Here is a 21,410-nt window from a genome sequence, read left to right on the forward strand (position 1 = left end):
CTGGGAGGTGTGTGTGGTGGTGTGGGGCCGGCAGGACACACCTAGTAACTGATAGAACTATTTTGCTTTGGTCTCATAATCCGGTGCAGTCTGGGCTTTTAGGGGCTCTGGGAATTCGTGGAGCCATGGGGAGTCATGGAAGATTAGGGAAAGGTAAAGCCATTCCCCAGAGGTCCGGTCTTACTGGCTGACTGAATTCTGATTCTGCGCTCAATCACTCAATAGCTCAGGCTCAGCCTATGCACCTTCTTCCAACTCAGCCTATTTATTGGCTACTCATGCTTTCCTTCACAGCACCTACGCTACCATCCGTGGGTGTGAGTTCCCATCTTGCTTCCAAAGTTTCCTTCCGGCTACATTTCTCTAGTTTCAGCTTTGGTTAATCCCATACTGGCACTGTCCTTTGAGATATAACAGCCTTCACCCTGGATCCCCATCTCTTTCTCGCTCCCACCTTCACTCCTCACATGCCTTAGTGCTCCCCCCACCCCCGCTACAGCCCCGCCTCCATGTCTGCTCACACACAGCCTTCCTGTCTCTGTTCAGTCTCTGTATTGGCTAGATCTACCTTGTTACCGCCTCTTGAAGCCATAGTGTGCGCTCACAAGACTCCCCCATTGGCTCATTGCAACTATTATCGTCATTCTGTCTCTACATCATTCGCGTGCAGTTCTCCATTGGCTGTTCATTTTATCTTTCTTACGTCTCACCGCCTACGCAACCTGCGGATCTCCCAGTTTTTGGACCTCTGGGTTCGCTCCCCATTGCCCCCATTGCTTGTAGCCATTTCATCTTCCTGCCGCCTACCATGCCTCTCGTGCTCAGACTTTCCCACTAATTGTCATACTCCTGCTAGCTACATCTTCGGGCCCGCATTAACCCTACTCAGGCCTCTCCATTGATTCCGTTATCATCCCGCCTTCCATCCCGCCCACGCGCGGGCGTCCTCATTGGTTGCTAGCTTCTCCTGCTTGTCAATCACCTGTACGTCACTCCCGCGTGGCTGTCCATTGGCTGTTGGTCGTACCTGTCTCTAGCTCACCGCCTACGCTCCACTGGAGCCCCACCCCCCTGTTCTGGCTTTCTCATTGGCTGCCCGCCTTTTCAGGCCCTGCCTCCGCCGGTCCCACCGCCGGTGCCGTCGGTGCCGCCGCCGCCGCCGCCGCCGATATGGCGCGCACGGCCCCTGTGGAGCCACCGCTGCGGCATCCCGCGCCCCCGTCACCGGCTGCGGGAGAGCCCCGCGCCTCGGCTGAGGCGGCGGTGGCCCCGCGGAGGGTGCTGTTCGCTGACGAGGCCCTGGGGCTGCCTCTGGCGCAGCTACGCCGCTACCGGCCGTGGGGCGGGCCCGGGGCGGGCAAGATGGCGGCGGCGACCGGGCAAGATGGCGGCGGTGGCGGGGCTGATGAGGACGACGATGGCGAGGATGGGGATGAAGGGGAGGAGGAGGAGGAGGCTTTTCCCGATCCCTCTCCGCCGTGCCCCGTTCCCGCTGGCGGGGGGTTTTACCTGGTGCCCACATTTTCGTTGCCGCCCGCGCTGGGCCGTCTGGAGCGGTTGGGGCGCGTGATGGTGGAGTTGGAGGCGCTGCTGCCGCCTCCTGGAGCGGTTCCCGGGGGTTCCGGGGTGTGGGTGCCTGGGGGACGCCCGCCAGTGGTGCGCGGGTTGGTGCGCGTGCTGAACCGCTCCTTCGAGAAGGCGGTGCACGTGCGGGCCTCACACGACGGTTGGGCTACCTTCTGCGACCACCCAGCCCGCTATGTCCCACGCAGCCCGCCTGGGGCAGGAGTGGGAGGAACAGGAGCAGGAGATCCCCTCCTGGATCCCGGGCTAGGCCTGGGCCCTGGCCAGATGTCAGCCTCCTCACCCGACGACGGTGGCTGCACTGACCGCTTTGCCTTCCAGCTGCCCTTTGCTGAGGGCGCGGGCGATGGGGCGCGCCTCGACTTCGTGGTGCGCTATGAGACCCCCGAGGGCACTTTCTGGGCCAACAACCATGGCCGCAACTACACTGTCCTGCTCCGGATCGCACCCGCTCCCACACCCACTGATGCCGAAGGGCTGCCCCAGCAGCAGCAGCTGCAGCAGCTGGAGCCACAGCCTGAGTGCCAGGGTCCTGTGGAGGCTGAGGCCAGGCAGCTGAAGAGCTGCATGAAGCCGGTGAGGCGCAGGTAATGTCTGCCAGCGCCACCTCCACCAACACAGGGCTGGATGTAGAAGCCTCCCATCCCAGCACTTCCCCCTCCCCCAGGCCTGCTCTCCAGGACAGGCAGGAGGGTGCATTCGGTCAAAGAGTAGTGCAGGCCAAACATGTGCTAGGCACTGTTTTAAATTCTGGGGTATCATCCATTTATTGAGTTCCACTATAAGGCCCTGAACAAGACAGACACCTTCCCTGTCCCCAACCATCCCGCAAAGGCTCCTCTGGGAAACAGAATGCAAAAGCAAACAAGCAGATAAGATAAATAGGGCTAAGGTTAGTGCTGAAAGGAAAATACTGTAAGGCCCTGGAGGGAGTGGCTGCTGCAGACGTGTTGAGGGTGAGCTCTTGTGAAGAGTCCCAGACGGTGATAACGAAGAGTTATGGACGAGCGAGTTGGTAGAATTTGGACCAGGTAGGACTCTTTCTAAGGAGGTGGCATTTGAACTTGAGTCCAGAGTGGTACGGAGCAGTGATGCACATACAGGGGAGGAAGATGTAGATAGTGGGGACAGCAAAGTCCTGAGGTGGTTCTGGGTTTCGTATGACTGTCAGCCAGTGTGCTGGAGTAGAGAGAACATGCCGTGTGAAGGTGTGGACTAAGGGTCTCCCGGTGTGGGGAGGCGAATCTGATTCCTATCTGCCACAGCAGGAAGCCAGAGTTAGAGAAACTGGTTGAGGAAGTGGTGGTACTTGGCTTTTTAGTTTCAACCATTTCTGGCTTTGAAGTCTATGCATACTTTTTTTTAAAACTGTTCCTCTGGTAGTCTGAGGCCTCCAGTGGAGTTTAGGGAACGAGGCTATATTCTCACATAAAACATTAGCCTTGGCAGAGGTGGGAACAGATGAGAAGCGGACTTTTTTTTTTGCACACCTCTTGTAAACTGACTGATATAATGCTTTTCTAGGTCTTTACCAGGGCTATCTGTTTGTCAAGGGCTCCAGCCAGGCCTAATGCCCGGGGTCAGTTAGATCCCCTATGAAATGCATACATTTTCCTGCTCCTATGAGAAAGCTGCATGATGGAGCAGGGTGCTGTGGGATCTGCTGGTTGTGGTAAGGGCTTAGGCTGTGAAAGGTTTAGCTCTTCGTGGATGGACCTTGAAGCATTCAGATTCTGACATTCGATTACCCTAAGCCTGCCACTTTTTAGTGTGACCGTATCCAATTCTTAACTGCATCGTGCCGTAAATAAGCACCCTCATCTGTAAAACAGGTTGTTATGGCACAGACCTCACAGGATGAGCAGAAGCACTCAGGATTGAGCCTAGTTCAAAGGAGTGCCATAGTGGTGGTAATTAGCATCGAAGCTTAGATGCTCATGTACAGTCCATGTATCCTTTCCCAAACTCAGCTTTGTTGTGTGGTCTTGTCTCAGTTTTCTCATTTGTCAGAGAGGAATGGCTTTCCCATTGTGTGGTTGAATTGGATGCAGCACCCGTAGGCAAGGTAACTGAGGCATAATTGTAGCTGTAAAAGGTCTGGTGGGCAGCATTTCCTAATCTCTGTTAAGAGTGGTAGGGACATTCTCCTCTTGAGGTCAGCTGAATGTGCTGTTGACTGTAGGCACTATATTGAGTCCTAGTTAATGGGAAAAAGGGGGGGCTCAGAGAGGTGCTCTAGCTTGCTCAGAGTCACTCAGCTAGTAAGTAACCAGGCCAGGGAGGAAATGTTAGGGATGCTGGTTTAAAAACAAAGTCCGAATTTCACTGTTGGCGCTCTTAGTTCTTCCTTTCCCCCTTGTACCTGTTATGTGTGCTTCGTGTTTTATTGAGATATACACAAGTGGACGGTACTGATCCCCGAGGGCATGGCTCGGAAGAATTGCACATGTATGTGTATGCACTTATGTAGCCGCCACCCAGTTCCAGTGCCCCCAGAATCGCCTGCATTTCAATCACTTCTCATTCCATCGGCAGTTGTGGGAGCCCTTTCTGGAAGATTAGACAGTTGAGTACTGAAGTTTGGTCATTTTCAAGAATGTGAAAGGAAGGGAACAGACAAATCAAAACCTTGCCGTGCCAAGGTGGGTGGAGAGGGTGTTTTTCTTTTAAAATACATGGGTGGTTTTAAGGAGAAATTGAAGTAGTTCATTTAGACAATTGTTTTGGTAGCTGGCCCCATGTTTGTGGTTCCCAACGTGACTTGAGATGTTATTTTAAGTGGGCAGATGGCTTTTTGATAGCTTCTTTATCTTTTGATCTCAGCTCTTGCAAAGGGGAGGCTGGTGTGCGCTGCTAGATCAGCGATAAGGTTTTCTTTGTAGGTCGGTGACTTTCCTAGCAAATACATTTCAACTTATTATTGTTTTAAGGCCTGTGTGCTGCTGCTGATTTGAAGTGCTGTTGAAGAACAGCTACCCCCTGTGATCTAGCCCTCTGGGGAAATGGTGGTGGACCTCAGGGGATCCCTTTTCTTATCTGTGGGAGGCCTGCTGTAGAGGGCTTCAGAACTATTGGCCGCAGGCCCACTGTGCAGCTGGCCCTTGGCAGGTAGGGTCAGAAGAGATGATTGGCAGCCATGAGGATGTAGTCCAGAGGCTGAGCTGGCTGCTTTCCCTGGCTTGCAGGACCAGGTTTTCAGTACTCAGTAGGTTTAGAGAGAATCCATCAGCAGCATTTTTGGTAGAGCCTGTTATGTGCTGAGCACAGTGCTAGGAACAAGCAGAGAAGACACAGGCTGGTTCTAAGACTCCCAGGAGCTTGGGGTAGAGCCAGGGGGCAAGGGTTATGTGAGACCCTACCAAGTGACATATGGCCAAGCCCCATTTCCTTGCTGGGCACTTTGCTGAGTATTTTTGTATAGTTTTATTTGTGCTCAACAGTGTTTTCTGTGAGCTAGATTCCTTTAAATCCCTCTTTTCTGGGTGAGCACAGAGGTTTTGAGTCCTCAGTGATTGGACTGATATGGGAAGGAGCCCTTCTGGTGTGTCTTGGCTTTATACTCTGAGGAAGTATCCTATTCCTCTTAAAAATAAAGACCAACAAAAATCTGGCTGGCCCTTACACACCCTCACTGATGCCTGCTTCGGCCTCTGTTAGCATCTAGTCTGGCTTTTTATTGGTTTCTGCTCCCGAGCTCTTGTCGCCACATCCCTTCTGTTACTCCTGCTTTGGGGTTGTCGCTCATACTGTTCGCTTCACCAAGAATGTGTTTCCTGTACCCCTCAGATTCTCCTCATGGAGACTCCTCAGTTCTAAGAGGGTTTCCTTAGGGAAGGAAGTTTGTATAGCCTAGCCTCTTAAGTCCCCAGTTTTATTCATAGCACTGATCAGCAAGTCAAGTTGGAAAATGCCACATAGGCCAGCATGTGAGCCTTCCCCCAAGTTAAGGGCCATCTTCCATCCTGCCCCATTGTCCCGTGTGTCCTTTGATCCGCCCTCGGCTCTTCTTTCATGGGATCCCTTCAAGTGTTCTCTATCTTTACACTCTGCCTTTGCTTCTTCAAACACAATAGAAACCATAAGAATGGAATGCCTGCTCCTTAGAGCCCCCACATCTGAACACCAACACCCTCACATTGTACATGAGGAGGGGGTCCCTTGTTCCCATTTCAGGCCAGTTCCTGTTCTTGGCTCCAGAGCTTCATTTTCTGCCATTTGTCCAGAGGCTGCAACCATAAGCCCCATTTGTCTTTCATCAGGCTTTTTTTTTTTTCCAGGTCTGTCTCACCTGGTCCTCTGTTGACCTAGCCTCAGGCCAGGGTCTCTCTCTTAATTGTTGAGCCACCTTGCCCTTTGCCTCTGGTCAGTACTTGATGATCACCCTTGTCCCCCTCCCCTGAAGAGTCAACAGCACTTGCTTTGTCTGCAATCTTATTAGTCCCTGGCTTTGGCCACACTGAAAGGCTCCGTTGCTTTCTTCTTGAAATGGCTAACTGCTCCTACTCAGGTCCCCTCTGGCTTTGGGACCGCCCTCTACTTGCTTTCTTCAAAATCTCTGGCCCTTTCTCCTGTTCTGTCAGCCTCAACTACTAAACTTGGTGTCTCTGCTTGACTGAATCCTTAGTCTTCTCAAGCTTGGCTGTCTCCCACTCAGTGCCCCCAAACAACCTCTTATTCCATACCCATGCACTTGCTTTCTAAGCATCCTTAAGCCCTTGCTGATTCTAGTCTGTGCTAGGGCTTAGTGTTCTAGCATGTTCCTTCCTTTTCTAAAGGCACTGGCTTCCGTCTGTAGTAAGGCCTTTATTAGGGGATTAATGGGTGACTGCAATGCTAGACTGTAAGCTCCGTGAGGGGTAGGGACATGCTCTGCATTGGTGACCACTGTATTTTCACAGGCCTGCCTTAGTGCATGGCACTTAGTAGGTGCTCAATAAATATTTGTTGAAAGAACGAGTTTGAGTATTTTTTCAAATGTCTCCACATCAAATTCTAAATTTCATTGCTGGGTTTGCTCACCAGTGTGTCTCCTGTCACTATCCCTGATGCACAGGTTTTACGTTATACCTGTAACTGAATGAATGGGTAGCTATTGGTGGCCTCATAGAAATGAGAACAATAGAGTTGAAATGGGTGGGGTGGGTGGGGTGGGAATCATCTAAGTGGTCTGGAGAGAGGATTTCATGAGAAAGTGTCCCTTTGTTCTACAGACAACTGGTAGGCCATCATGGTTAAGGTTATGGGCTGGAGGCTGCACAGCAAAGTGGCAGAGCAGGGACCTGAGCCTGTGTAGTTCTGCTAGTGCTCCAGTTGAGAACTGCAGTGCTAGGCTGCTGGATGGGGCCTACAGCTGGGAATGGCCGGACAAGTTGCTTCCGTTTTTCAGAGCCCCCTGTGCTATTCCAAAAGACTTAGTTTTAAGCACTTTATTGGTGCTTTGCATGTTTCCTCAGTCCATCCAAAAGCTCCCTGAAGTATTACTACCATTTCTTCCTTATAGATGAGGAGACTAGGGCACAAGAGGTGAGGAAATTTGTCCCGGGTCACAGCTGATATGTGGTAGAGCTGGGACTATTCAACATTGCATTTTCTGGCCATTTCTTGAGATGCAAGATCAGTTTGCTGGCTTCCAACAAACATTGACAAATGGTATAGGAAACAGCCCATCGCAGTTTGACATGCAGTAGAGGTGAGTATTACTTTGAAGAGCAAGTGTTTCAGTTCTCAGTGTGTCTGTATTTACTCGTGAATGTGCTGGCTTATGAGGTAAAATGGTTTTCTCACCCTGGGCTGTGGCCATGGGAGTGTCAGTTAGATGAAGCTTGAAGCATGCATGGTAAGCTGCCCTACAGCGCACACAAGTCCTAGAGTTGAGGCCGACACTCGGAGAAAGCAGGGCAGAGTCCTACATAACTTGATGATGTCACAGCCTCCTCACCTCACCACCACAAAGCACATGACTTAAGGTGACCAGAATTCCAAGTATCTTGAAGCAACTTTTGGAAGCCACCCCCCCACCCCAGACAGCATCATCAGATTGTCTCCATGGGAGCTGGGCTGTGCGTGTTTCCCTTTGGGGCTCAGCACATGACCCAGTTTGGGCAAGCACAGTTCTTTGAAACTTGGCGTGCTCACGTAGGACCCAGACGATGATTGTGGCCGTGGTATTACTGACTCTACTTTGCATTTCTCTTGGGGGCTTGTTGGCCCTCATTCACTCATTCATCCTTTAACTCTGCTAACTCATCTTTCTTTTCTGTCTTGGCTGGCCTGGGCTGGGGCCGTTGCCACCAATTTCTGAAGTCTTATCCCTTGGTCTCCAGGTACTATCTGAAGTCAAGTAGCTGTTGAGTTTCTTTATGGTGGGAAGAACTTTCACTCCCAGTAGAGTGGTTCATTCTAGGTAAGATGGGCTGGACTCATTCACAAGTACTCAAGTAAGGCATGCCAACACATTTCCCAGCACTGTGTGTCCTGGCCCACTGTGTGTTCACTGCCCCCCAGAGAGACTGCATGGCATTTGTGGGACAGGTGCCAAAAGGTTTTATTCTCGAAAATGAACGGGCACACCGTATGTACAGTTTTGTTCTTGATTTCCTTCCATTTTTCTAAGAACTGTTAACTGATCGGTAAGTCTGTACACTTACACTCGCCTCATTTTGATTGCAGTCACAGCTGCTTCCTAAATTTTACTGTGAAAGACGATTCAAAGGTTTCTCCCCACCATCTCTCTCTCTCCCTCTCCCTCCCTCCCTCCCTCCCTCCCTCCCTCTCTCTCTCTCTCTCTCTCTCTCTCTCTCTCTTTCACACACACCTCTCTGCCTCCTGTCTGAGACACTGTCTTCAAAGTGGGGCCAGTTTTGGATGTTATCAGTATGCAGTGTAGTTACCGGGGATAGAGAGAGTTCCTTAAATCATACTTTCTATATTTGGAAGAAGGAAAGGTTGCTGTTTGAAAGGATACATGTAAACTTTTCAAATGACTTTGATGTAACAAAAAGGCCCATGGTGGCGGAGATGAGCAACTGTCTCCCCTGCCCCCAGCTTTTCTTACCAACTCTTTGAGCTTGGGAAGACAACTTGCTGACTTTGTGGATCTTGAGTTGGGCTGATACTTGAAATGGCTTCAGCTGTGGAGGGCTGTGGCAGCTGAAGAACACTGTGGACTGTATTTCCCTTCATCTGATTAGAAGTCTCTTTTCCTGCTAGGGGCTGCCGCCTGAGTTCTCTTCACTCACATCTATGACTTAATAGAAGCTTGGTTGGTACGCATGGCAGGGTTGAGTCAGATTACGGGCAAGCTTGCATAGGCCTGTCTCTGGGAGGAAGGGCTGGCTTTCTATCCAGTTGAGAGTGTTCTTGAAAACTAAAGATTTTTTTTTTTACTACTTTAGTTTTACTTTAGAAGATAACAATAAAGTAGGTTCCTCCCCCCCTCCCTGACAGAGTCTCACTGTATAACCTTGGCTGTCCCTGGAGCTCTTTCTGTAGATCAGGCTGGCCCCGACCTCATAGAGATCTGATTGCTTCTGCCTCTCAAGTGCTGGTTTAAAGGTGTGTGTCACCACTGCCCAGCTTCAGTAAGACAATTAAAAAAGAAAACAAACATAAAAAGTTATCCCTGCTAGGTAAAAGTCCTGAGCTGTAGATTCAAAGGTCTGGATTTTAGACCCGCTGAAGAGACTGACTGGTTCAGTCTCCGGTAACTTTTCCTGAATCTTCTTTTCTCATCTATGTTGTGCTGAGGTTGCTGGTTGGGCTCCTAGAGTCACCTGCCCCAGGCTCTATAATATTCAGAGTGAAATAGCTCTGGTGGGATGCATGAGGCCTAGACTGTAGAAGGAGACTGAGGGCCCCTTGCAAAGATTCCAGACTCTAGGTCCTTCTATACACTGTTACGTTTCTTCCTCCAAAGTGCTGCTCAGAGGTTCGAGTAGCCACTCTGGTAGTGATGTAGCCATGTGTACTATGGAACTGTACACATAGTGAATATGTGAAAGGGAGGGGGAGGGAATGTATGTGTCTGTTATAGGTTCTCTCCTCTCTTTCTACATAGAGCTGGAGATTGACTCTTATCTAAACAGCATCAGCTTGTTGGTTAAAAATCTGGGTTTTGATCCTACCTGCATAATTTTGAGTCATTTCCTTAGCCTGTGCTTCATCATCCATAAGATGGGGATAGTAGAACTGGCCCCACTTCAAAGGATTTAGCAGTACCTCCCTTGCAGTCCCAGCGAGGATTAAATCAGTCCATGTAGGGCGTGTAGACCATTGGCTAATCCCATAGCATAGGCCTGCTAGCAACATTCTGCTTTTGTGAGGGTGATTCTGAGTAGGTAAGTGTCAACCGTGTCCTGTCACCTCTTAGGAAGAAAAGTTGTGATTGTTTCAGTTTCCCTCAGGTCTCTGGATCTTGTAATCATTGCTTCAGCCCTCTGCCTCATTTGTGAACATTTGATACTCACTAGTAAGAATAGAACAGTGATCGGTCCATGATAAAGGCATGCTCCTGGGAGGATCTGGCTGAAGTACTTGGTTTATGCCACTCAGGGATCTACCTTGGCTGGCAGAGGAACAGTTGGACCAATAGATTTCTCCCATTGATTTACTCACTGCTCTGTTCCAGGCCAGAGAGCTGCCTTTTGATCCTTATTCCTCTTGACTCCACTATACACTCTATATTACCTACAAGGGGGTTATGGGTCCTGGCAGGCTGGTATGGGGACCAAGGAGGGGTGGAGTAGAGGACACAGGCTGCTCTGACTTCCTTCCTGATCTCCATTTGCCTTCTCTCCTCCCCTCTGCTGCTTCCTGTGTCCCTCAGTCTTTTCTGTCCACCCTTCTTAAAAAAAAGTGGCTTCTGTGATAACCAGAAACAAACCCTAAAGAAGTGATCCAAAAGTGCCTGTTGATATTTGGTTTGTAACTATAAAGGAAAGAAGCTAGCTACTCAGTCGGAAGGGAATGGCTATATCAATAATGTCAAGGCCATTTGATAGAGGCACAAAGCAGCCGTTCTTTCAATGTTTGCAAAAGTCTATAATGATGTTTCATACTGTTTAATGGACAAAGCCAGCTGTGAAAGTATGTTTGCAGAATCTAAATGGTTTCAGGGAATGTCTGGAATGAAATTTTCCAAATAGTAACAGTGGTTGCCTCTGGCTCATATGTGATTGTTTTGTTTCCTGGATCCTTATGTTTTTCTGTCTTTTGTAAAATTTCTACCATGATTGCGTAGGGCTCTTATGACCAAATGGACTGAGAAGCTGGGGGGAGAAGAAATAGCAGCTGTCAGGTGAAGATGGGTCATCACAGAGGCCCGGAAGATGCCTCTGTGGGTGGTGCGACTGACCTCTCAGGGTGTTATATTTACCTGCTGTCTTGTCTGCCCCACAGGCCTTTTGAAGAAGAGCCAAGGATGAGGAGTGCGGACGATAATACCCTAGCAGGTAAGCACCGGGCTGGTGTTGAGAGTTCTAGCCTTTGTAATACTTTGTTTTTCATGGTGCTGGGGCTTGATGTGTGCTAGGCAAGTGCTCTACTCCTGAGCTATGTCTCCTAACCTTTCTAGTGGCCTTTTACCACTTCTTTCTGCCTTGTTTCTATATAAAAAGGAAAAAGGTCACCTGTTCCTTAGACTGTCACAAAAAGCTTCTAATGTGAACTTACAGTTAATGTCAGAGAGAAGCAGAATTAGGCTGCTTGTACCTGTCTTGCTTCAACATTGCCTTTCTCTCTCACAGAACATCCTGATGTTCGAGAGTCACTAGGTCCCCTGTTGGCCCCTACCCCTCTCCGTCCATGGCCCCAGATGACCCTTCAGGTGAGCAGACCCTGGTAACCTTGGTTCGAGCAGCCAGATAGGAAGCTCATAGTGTGACCACAATTGGACCTACTCTTGCCTATCCTAGAAGTAGGGGTGGAGATGGGGAGTGATAGTACAAAAACTAGAATTTGATGGGGGGGGGTAAGGGAAAGATGAAATTATTCACTTGGGTTTAACTGTTAATTAGCAAACATTTAAGGGAAGGCTTGTTGTGTGTGATAGACATTGGAAACCCAGTCCAAATGGCATCTGTATGGGGATTACATGTTAGGGCAGAGACATATTGTAATAATGGTTTAAAGGTGAGACATTTGAGCTGAAGATGAATGCTTAGGCAAAAGGGAGGGAGGGAGGGAGGGAGGGAAGGAGAGGAATGGAGGGAGAGGCCTGAGAAGTGAGGCTTCAGAAAAGAGCATTCCAAGTCCCAAAGGCCGGGCCTCAGCTACTGTGTGTTAGAAACAAGACTCATGTGGCAGGAGCAGGAGCTTCTGGAAGTGAGGGCAAGTAGAGAGGGGGTTGAGAGCTGAGGTCAGGGAAGTGCTAGGGAACAGATGGGGTGGGGCCATGGGGCTGGAGGTGAAGACCTAGGCCACTTTACTCTTAATGAGGAGGAGTCAAGGGACAGAGGCAAGAGCAGAAGAGGAATGTGACCTGCTGTGAGACACTGTGGGAGACGGTGGGGACAGGGGCACCCGGGAGGAGAAAGCCGCTGAACCCTGGCACCCTGATGCTCTTGGCCAGGAGGAAACATTTAAAGTGGCTCTGCTTTAACTTCTGTCTATAAGAACTTTAAGCACATTTATAAAGGAGACTAGTATAATGAACCCGCATCACCCGGCTTCAGTGCATATTGGCATGTGTCAATTCCTACTTACAGTGTAGCCCCTTCCCATTTCCTATGGAAGTGTTTTGGAATAAAGAGAGCCAGATACTATTCAGCTCATGAAGGTTATAGTTTATTTCTTAGAAAGATAATCCTAAAAGAAGACAAAACAAGAACTACCAATGATTTATCATAATCATAGCTCCAAAAATTAACAGTATTCCTTCATATCATCAAGTGATTAGATTAGTGATACAATTTTTTTTTATAACTATTCCCAGGACTCAAACAAAGTGATCTGTTGTCTTCTTTTCTTTTCTTTCTTTTTTTTTGTCTTTTGTTTTTTTGAGACAGGGCTTCTCTGTGTATCCATGGTTGTCTTAGAACTTGCTCTGTAGACCAGGCTGGCCTCAAACTCAGAGCTTTGACCTGCCTCTGCCTCCCAAGTGCAGGGATTAAAGGTGTGGGGCACCTCTGTCAGGCTGATACACTGTATCTCATGGATATGTCTCTTAACTTTTTAATAGTCCCTCAGTGTCTTCATTCCACTTTAGTTGCTAAACCCTGTTTGTCAGTACAGTTTGACAGAGTCGGAGTTTGCTTGATGAGATTCAGGTTCAAATCCATTTCTTACTCTATTAAACAAAGTTTAAATTACATTTATTGATTGATTGTGTGTGTATCTGGTGTATGTACATGTCATGGTATGTGTGTTTGTGTGTGTGTGTGTGTATTGAGGTCAAAGGACAACTTGTGGGAGTTAGTTCTCTCCTTTTGTTGTGTAGGTCCTGGGTGTCAGACTCAAGCTGTGCGGCTTGGTAGCAAGTGCCTTCCCTACTGAGCTGTCTGACTGGTGCTCTTCCTCTGTTTCCAGTCATTCATTAATCTTATTTACCTTAGTGTTTTACTAAATTAAATTTACTAAACCATTAAGTTTGCTAAATATATTTATTAAATGTTGTCTATCATTTTAAAATCGACTTAAACAGAACTAATTCCATTAGTTAATAGAACTTAAGTTCTATTAAATTCTAGGCTGGACTTGAGAGAGAGGGAGAGAGAGAGAGAGAGAGAGAAAGAGACAGAGACAGAGACTGAGATAGGTCTAGTTTGTACAGAAAAGTGTTGTAAATAATCCATCCCCTTCTGATTTGTCAATATGCATTAAAATGTTGTTTTCTCCAAAGGTCATCAGAAAGGCTTTGAGTTTGGTGTTTCACTCAGATTCCAAACATAATAGTTGATTTTGAGTCCACTGTATTTGTTTATTTTGATGCTTGCATTGAAATATTGCTCTCTGTGGCCAGGAGGATTTTTTTTCTCTCTCATAGTCTCCTTTTATCTACTAACACTCCCTGTTATTCTGTGAGCCTGTTCTCACATCTTGCTATGGCAGTATATCATGGCCTTGTACTTTACCAGCTCTAAAACTGTAGAAGACTATCTCAGTAAGAAACTTTGCTTCCTTTCAGTGGAGAATCATGTCTAGAGACTCCGAGGCTCCATGTGAGTGTTGCTACAAGATTGAGCACTGCTCTAGAAGACAATTAGGGAGTAAACATTAACTTTTTTTTTTTTTTTTTGGTTTTTCGAGACAGGGTTTCTCTGTGTAGCCCTGGCTGTCCTGGCACTTACTTTGTAGACCAGGCTGGCCTTGAACTCAGAAATCCGCCTGCCTCTGCCTCCCGAGTGCTGGGATTAAAGGCGTGTGCCACCACGCCTGGCTAACATTAACATTTTATTATATTTGTGTATGTGTGTGTGTGTGTGTGTGTAGGTCAAAGTACAGCTTGTAGGAATTGGCATTTTCCTTTCCAACACATGTATGGGTCCTGGGGATCAAACTCAGGTCATCAGGTTTGGCAGCAAGTGCTGTTACCCTCTGAGCCATCCTGCCAGACCTGAAATCAGTCTTTTTAAAAGAGAATTCATTTGTTACTGACCGTCATCTGCTCAGTGCTGATGTCCAGTGAATCACTTAGCATTATCACTTGCAAAAGGAAGTCACTCTGTACTTGTTTGAGCTCTGCTCTTTGCATATACAGGACCAAGTCTTTGGTGGTGAGAGAATTACATGGGGTTCTTGAGCAGATTTTTGCTGAGAAAACGCTAGAGACTGGGTGTAGCTATACTGCTTCTTACTATCTCTTCTTGTTCCCCCTCTTCTGCTTTCTTCTATTCTCTCCATTTCCCATCCACATAATGGAAGCAGGTGCCCGAAGTCACGTTGACCCGCAACCCTCAAGAAGAAGGTGACATCCCCAGAAGCAACCCACCTGTGGCTTTTACAGAGGTTCGCCAGGCACCTGCCATCAGGATTCTTCCAGCAACCTGTGGCCTGGGTGGCCCCCCAAGGGACCAGGCCTCAGGGCCCGATGCAAGTGATAGAGCTGCTGGCCCTTTCCTGGAACCCACCCAGCAGCAGGTGGAGGCTACGTGGGAAAGTGGAGGGGGTCGAAAGGCCCCCATGGTAGGGGCTATGACAGATGAGCCTGCCAGGGGTCTGGAGATTGTGAGTGGCTTGGATGAGTTGCTTGGTGAAGACACCATTGACCAGGAATTGGAGCAGCTCTACCTGTCTCACCTGAGCCGCTTGCGAGCTGTGGCAGCGGCGGGTGGCGGGGAAGGCACTTCCCCCAGTCATGCCCTGGGCATACTCACGGACCGTGACCTGATCTTGAAGTGGCCTGGCCCCGAGAGGGCCCTGAACAGTGCTCTGGCCGAGGAGATCACGCTGCACTATGCGCGCCTGGGCTGTGGCGTGGAGCTCATCAAGGACACTGAAGACCCAGATGACGAGGGAGAGGGTGAAGATGGGTTCTCCATCACTCCTTCTAGCCCTGAAGGGGGCAGCCCTAAGGAATCGCCTCCAGAAATCCTCTCTGGAGCCCGCTCTGTGATAGCTACTATGGGAGATGTGTGGGTTCCATGGGCCGAGCGCTCTAGCTCTAGATGTGATAGCCCAGTGATTCTGGGAACACAGGGTCAGTTCACTGAGAATTCAGAGAAAGGGATGGGCAAGGACAGCAACTCTTTGCACCTGAATAGGGTAATAGTTGGGGTGAGCAAGTCCCCTGGGGAGGCTGGGACCGGAAGCCAGATGGAGGAGGTACCTACTGAGCGGGAAAGCAGCTTGGTACCAATTTCTGAGAAAGAGCTGCCTGTACCAGTTCAGCAAGAGCAGAGTCCTGCCCTCCTTGGTCCCATGGGGACTGAAGTCTGTCTGTCTAGTGTAGCCAAGCCTCATGTGAACTCCCAGGAAGAAGAGGGTGGAAGCCTGAATCTTGAGTCCCCAAAGAGGTCTCCCATGCCAGCGGCCCCTGCAGAATGTGCGTGTGCGTTGGCTCCTCGGCTCCGGGGGCCCTTGACCCAAACTTTGGGGGTCCTGGCTGGGCTCGTTATGGTCCCCGTGGCTTTGAACAGCGGTGTGTCCCTTCTGGTGCTGGTGCTGTGCCTCTCTCTGGCCTGGTTCTCGTAGGGGCTGCCGGGAGGGAGGGCTAGGTTCCAACAGCAGGTTTCCTCCTCTCTGGGATCTGGAGATTGACAGTCCCTCTGTCAGCCCAGAGTGTTGAGATGAGACCCAGGGCCTGTGGAGTGAGGGACTTTGATTTTGAGAGTGCTTGACTGGAGAGAGGCCTTCCCATCTTGGAGCTCTCCAGCCAGAAGCAGGCTTCCTGCAGTAGTATTTGTGGAGTGGAATACAATGGTGGATGGTGTGAGAAATTTTAGAATGGAACCAGGCATGCCCCCCACCCACCCCAAGCCTGTATTTATTTTTGTATAATTCTCTGGATGAGGGAGAGTGGTCATGAGCTGGTCTTGGGGCACAATTACCCAGAGAGATATTTATTAACAACCAACCTGTGCAACCTGCTGGAGCTTTATTTTTAATTTAATTTATATAGAGTACATATTATTATATGCCACAATAGAGCTCTATGAGAAATGATGTGTCTTGCTGTGCTGGTCTCCTGTTTGGGCCTGAGTGTATAGGGTAGTCACATTCTGGGGAATGGCCGTGGTCCATGTTGGGAAAGGAGATGGCCACGGCCATACCTACTGCTGCCTCCTCAATGTGTCCTTGAGGATCTGTATCTCTTTGCCTTGTGGTCCTAATATATGTGGTCCTTTGGTCGTGCATATTTTGTCTGGGAGCTTGTGTCTGTGTATATGGGTGGTTTCGGTGGGAGCTGAGAGGAAGGATTGGTGTTAGTCATGCGGCTGCGGTGGTGGCTGTGCTCAGCTGTAGGTATGGAGGCTTGGATTAGCTACAAGGTTTGGAGGTGACTGCAAAAAGCAGCTTTTGACACTAGCAGGGAGACCCCTGAAACCCCTAAATGGGGAAGGCCCCAGAAAGGAGTTAATGTACTGTGAAAAATTTGTATCAGGTTTGTTGTCCCCAGACATTGCATTTCTACTCCAAACAGGATACCCAGAAGCTTTCAAAGAAAGGTTAGAGACATTTATTGCATGCAAATAAAAACTCTTGGCATAGCAAAATAAAACACAATATATTTATTTACTTCCCTTTACAGCAGAACTTTTTAAAAAGTGGTAATTGTTTTGGTGATTTTTTTTCTTCTTTTACCAAGGTCTCAGACTGACTGGGAACTCCCAGTCCTCCTGATGCACCCTGGGTGTGCACTAGCATGTATTCCTACAGGTACCACAAACTCCTTACAGGAACAATTGTAGGAGCCTTTTCCATTTCCCCCATTCTTCCAAAACCCGGTGCCTTTCTGAAACAGCACCAATCTGTATTTTTTTCCAGCAGTGTTAAAAACTCCTGGTGCTGGTGCTGTAACAGATAAACCCATATGTCTTCTTAATGGCTTCCTGGCGGCATTTGACAGTTAGTCATCTCTGGTCTAAGCCATTTCTTCACTTGGTTTCCAGGATGCCACGCTCTCCCACTGTTCCTCATTTCACACTGGCTATTCTAGAACTGTGCCCATCAACTAGATTTTCCCAGGAACTGCCCATTGGATGAAACATATGGAAATCCAGAGAAGTGTGGCTACAGTTTCAGCTTAGCTTCACAAATCTTGACCGACCGAGCACCTCTTCTCTGCCCTGTGGATGTAGAGTGAAGAGCTCCCGGTCCAGTGGGGGTGAGAGGCATGCTCAACCCACTAAGGATGTTAAGTAACTAGGACTATATGCCTGGCTTTGAGTTGATAATTTTATGATTATTTGAAAAGTTTCCTTATGTCAAATTGTATGAAGAAAGTAGACAAATTACTATCAATATATAACGTATGAAATTCATACCCAATAGGAACAGAAAATTTTAAGTAGTTTTATCACCATTGAAGAAATAGAAGTTTCCCTCCACAGAAACTCTGGGCCCAAGGAACGAATAACTCCACTTTCCCTAGAGTAGTTTCATGATGTAGAAAAGGGGAGCACGCTCAACTCATTTAATGGGGCTCATGAGTCTTTGATGATTTTAAAACCTGATGAACTAAAAATGAATATCAAGAAAACTATCTCTTGTTCACAGAGACAAAAATAGTCTAAATCAAATGATTGCTAAGTCAAATATATATTAAAGTCTAAGATAGCCAGGCAGTGGTGGCACATGCCTTTAATTCCAGCATTTAAAGGCAGAGGCATGGAGATTGCTGTGAGTTCGAGGACAGTCTGGTCTACAGAGCACGTTCCTGGACAGCCAGGGCTACACATAGTAACCCTGCCTCAAAAAAAGTCTAAGATGACCAACTTGAGCCAGGTATGGTGATGTGTGCCTCTGCCTTTCTGTAAGGTGAAGCAGGAAGATTACAATTTTTGAAGCCAGCCTCTGCTCCAGAATGTTTTCAAGACCAGTCTTGACTATATAGCAAAACACTGTCTCGAAAAACTTGGGGAAAAATGAACAAATTAGACTTATCTCTAATATGTCATGTATTTTAATATTTGAAACAGCATAAGTATCTCATTAACATATTAAAGGAGAAAAACTACAGGAACCAGAGAGATGGCTCAGCAGTTAAGAGCACTTGGTTCTCTTCCAGAGAATCTGGGTTCAATACTTAGCACCCACCTGGTGGTTCACAACTGTCTGTAACCCCAGTTCTAGGGAATCCAACACCGCCTTTTGGCCTTCACCAGGCACACAGATGGTGCACAGACATGCATGCAGGCAAAACATCTGTAAGACAAGATAAGATTTTTAAAAGTTACAATTGTGTCAATATTTAGAGAGAATTAGATAAAATTCAACTATGCGTTTTCAAATCTTAGTACAACAGTCAAATGGATGTTCTTAGCAGAAAGATTATCTAGAATAATTGTCAGTGAACTGCATACTTCGACTGAAACACTCACTAGCACGTGGCACTGAAACAACAACAAGGCTACGAGCCGAAAAAAAAAAACAAAAACAAAAACATTTAGGGGCCAGTGAGATGGCTCAGTGGCTAAAGCTAACCAAGCTTAATGACCTGAGTTCAATCTCTGGAGCCTATGTGGTAGAAGGAGACTTCCACACACATGTTATAACACATGCCCCACAAATAAATGTAATACAAATTCATAAAGAAGAAAACATTTAAACATTGGAAACAAGGGACAAAATTATTATTTGTAGGTTATACCATTTATGCATACAGAAAAGCCAGCATAATCTGTGGAAGAGTTTAGGATGATTAGAAAGATTTCAGAGTACAAAATCGCTATTTCAAAGTTGTATGTATGCGTGTGGCTAGACATAGCGGCGCACGCCTTTAATCCCAGCACGTGGGAGGCAGAGGCAGGCGGATCTCTTAAGTTCGAGGTCAGCCTGGTCTACAGAGTGAGTTCCAGGACAGCCAGGGCTACACAGAGAAACCTTGTCTCCTGCCCCTACCCCCCCATTTCTTTTGGCTTGGTCCGGGACTGTAGTTCAGGGATAGACGCTTAACAGGTGTGAGACCCTGGTGCTATCACAAGTGCTGCAAAAATATGTTTTCATATGCAAACAACAAAGAAACTTTTAACAAACCACTAATAAACAACTTCAAAATTAACAACAAAGGGCAATACCTTTTAGGGAAAATAATACAAAAACCTGACTGAAGAATTTCATAGGCTAACATAGATCCACATATTAATCGGGAGAGTCAAGGCCCTAAATCTTGTCAGGACCCTCTAATCCAGTGGTTCTCAATCTTCCTCATACTACAGTTCTTCATGGTGTGGTGACCCCAACCGTAAATCTATTTTTGTTACTACTTCATAACTGTAACTTTGCTACTGTTATGAATTGCAATGTAAATACCCGATATGCAGCCCACAGGTTGAGAATACCTGCTCTACTGTTTTGTAGGTTCAATGTAAACACAATCATAATTTATGGGCATGTTTAGATTGTGATAAAAATTTTTTTTTGCTTTTTTTTTTTTTTTTTTTTTGCTTTTTGGTTTTTCAAGACAGGGTTTCTGTGTATAGCCCAGGCTGTCCTGGAACTTGCTTTGTAGGCCATGCTGGCCTTGAAGCTCGGCGATTCATTTGCCTCTGCCTCCCCAATGCTGGGATTGAAGCTGCACCACCACAGCCCAGTTGACAAATCAATTCTTAAATGTGTGTGGAATGTCAAGACAAGCCAGGCCATGCATTCCTATTATAAAGGAACAGTAACCAAGGTGGTGCGATAGTGTTTCAAGCCTAGGTAAATAGGTAGTCTCACATCACACTCATGTATTAGACACTGAATCAGTGCTCAAGGAAAGATATTCTAGACTAGTGAGGGAAGGGTGGAACTTTTAATAAATAGAACAACTGGTTATCCATCTCAGAAGAAACGAATCTTAATATCACAAATAAGGACTCTTGGTGAATTAAAAGCATCAACATGAAAAGAAAAAGCAAATCACTTTTTAATATGATGCAAAGTTTTTCTTTGCAGTGTTGGGGGCCAAGTTTTGTATCCTGTGTAAACTCAAGCACCTGAACCCAGCTATACCAAACCCTCAACCATGGGATGCATTTGTATATGCATGATAGACATTTGTTTTCTTCAACAAGACACAAAGAGCATTAATCATAATTGAAAATTATAAAACATTAAATGACAGTAAGAATGCCTCTTGACCAAGGCACAAAAGTGACATTTTGGAAAAGACAATGGAAGTACCTTTAACTAATGAAGGACTTAATCCTAGAATGTATGAAAAATGATAGAAAGAAAAGCCAGGGCCCACTAGGCATACCAGTGAACTGTGACATTCACCGAACAGAATGGTGTGCAGCAGGAAGGGACGATCTATAGCTGCATGAGCTGGGGGACTCTCACAGCTGGGATGCTGAACAAAAGGAGCCAAAGAAAAGGTTTCACATCGTTTGAACCACTTAACCAAAGTTTATAAACAACTAAGATGAACACATCATCCCATGACGGAAAATGTAAAGAAAGCAAGATGATCATAAAGTCGCCAAGCATTTCCGCAGTGGGAGAGAGGGCTGTGGCCCAGAACTTGGGAGGACAACATCCTGTCATAGAGTGGGGAGGGGCTCATGGAGCCCCCACACCTTCATGAGGATGTATATGCAGCTCATTATGGGTAGGAAGGGAGAGACATTTTCTTCAGTGGTGTAGCCAGTTATTAAGGTGTCTGTGCTCTGTCATCCAATAGTGATCCCTTTGGGTGTGGCTTGTGGGTGTACAGCTCATTTTATTAAGTTTTAAAATGTGCATTAGAGGCTCAGTAGTTAAGAGTACTTGCTGCTCTTTCAGAGGGCCTGCGGTGAGTTTCCACTATCTACATCAAACAGCTCCAGGGGATCTAGCCTCTGGCCTCTGTGGTCACCTGCGCTTATTTGTATATGAGACACATGAACACACACACACACACACACACACACACACACACATACATACACACACACACACCACACACACACACACACACACCACACACACACACACACACACACACACATACACACACAACACACCACACACACATACACACCATACACACACACACACACACACACACACACACACATACACACACACACACACCGACACATAATTAAAAAGTAGTAAATCTTAAAAGTGTGCATTTGCATTTTCTAGTCTTAGGCAGCAAATCAAGTCAGGGTGCAGTAAGAAGAGGGTTACAGTGTGGGCCTCCTTTACAAGGCTCCCAGGAATTCCCTTTCCTGGCTAAAGGCATGAAGTATGGGTGACGTGTA

At 47.3% G+C, this 21,410-nt stretch overlaps 1 protein-coding gene across 2 annotated transcripts; it reads left to right on the top strand.

The window, feature by feature from the left end:
* The first annotated feature begins 1,137 nt into the window (after positions 1–1,137).
* Positions 1,138–16,709, top strand: Ppp1r3f (protein phosphatase 1 regulatory subunit 3F). Of its 2 annotated transcripts, none has more exons than XM_021152686.2 (4): positions 1,138–2,171; positions 10,981–11,033; positions 11,328–11,407; positions 14,443–16,709. In XM_021152686.2, exons 1-4 carry the CDS (start codon positions 1,171–1,173, stop codon positions 15,709–15,711), a joined length of 2,403 nt encoding a protein of 800 aa, XP_021008345.1. In that variant the 5' UTR covers positions 1,138–1,170; the 3' UTR covers positions 15,712–16,709. The 2 variants fall into 2 exon arrangements, with proteins under 2 accessions (XP_021008345.1, XP_021008346.1); XM_021152687.2 differs by having other exon boundaries at positions 14,446–16,709.
* The last annotated feature ends 4,701 nt before the right edge of the window (positions 16,710–21,410 follow it).

This window comes from Mus caroli, unplaced genomic scaffold (assembly GCF_978045245.1).
Source record: "Mus caroli unplaced genomic scaffold, Mus_caroli_1 scaffold_5, whole genome shotgun sequence".
Classification (NCBI taxonomy): Eukaryota; Metazoa; Chordata; class Mammalia; order Rodentia; family Muridae; genus Mus; species Mus caroli.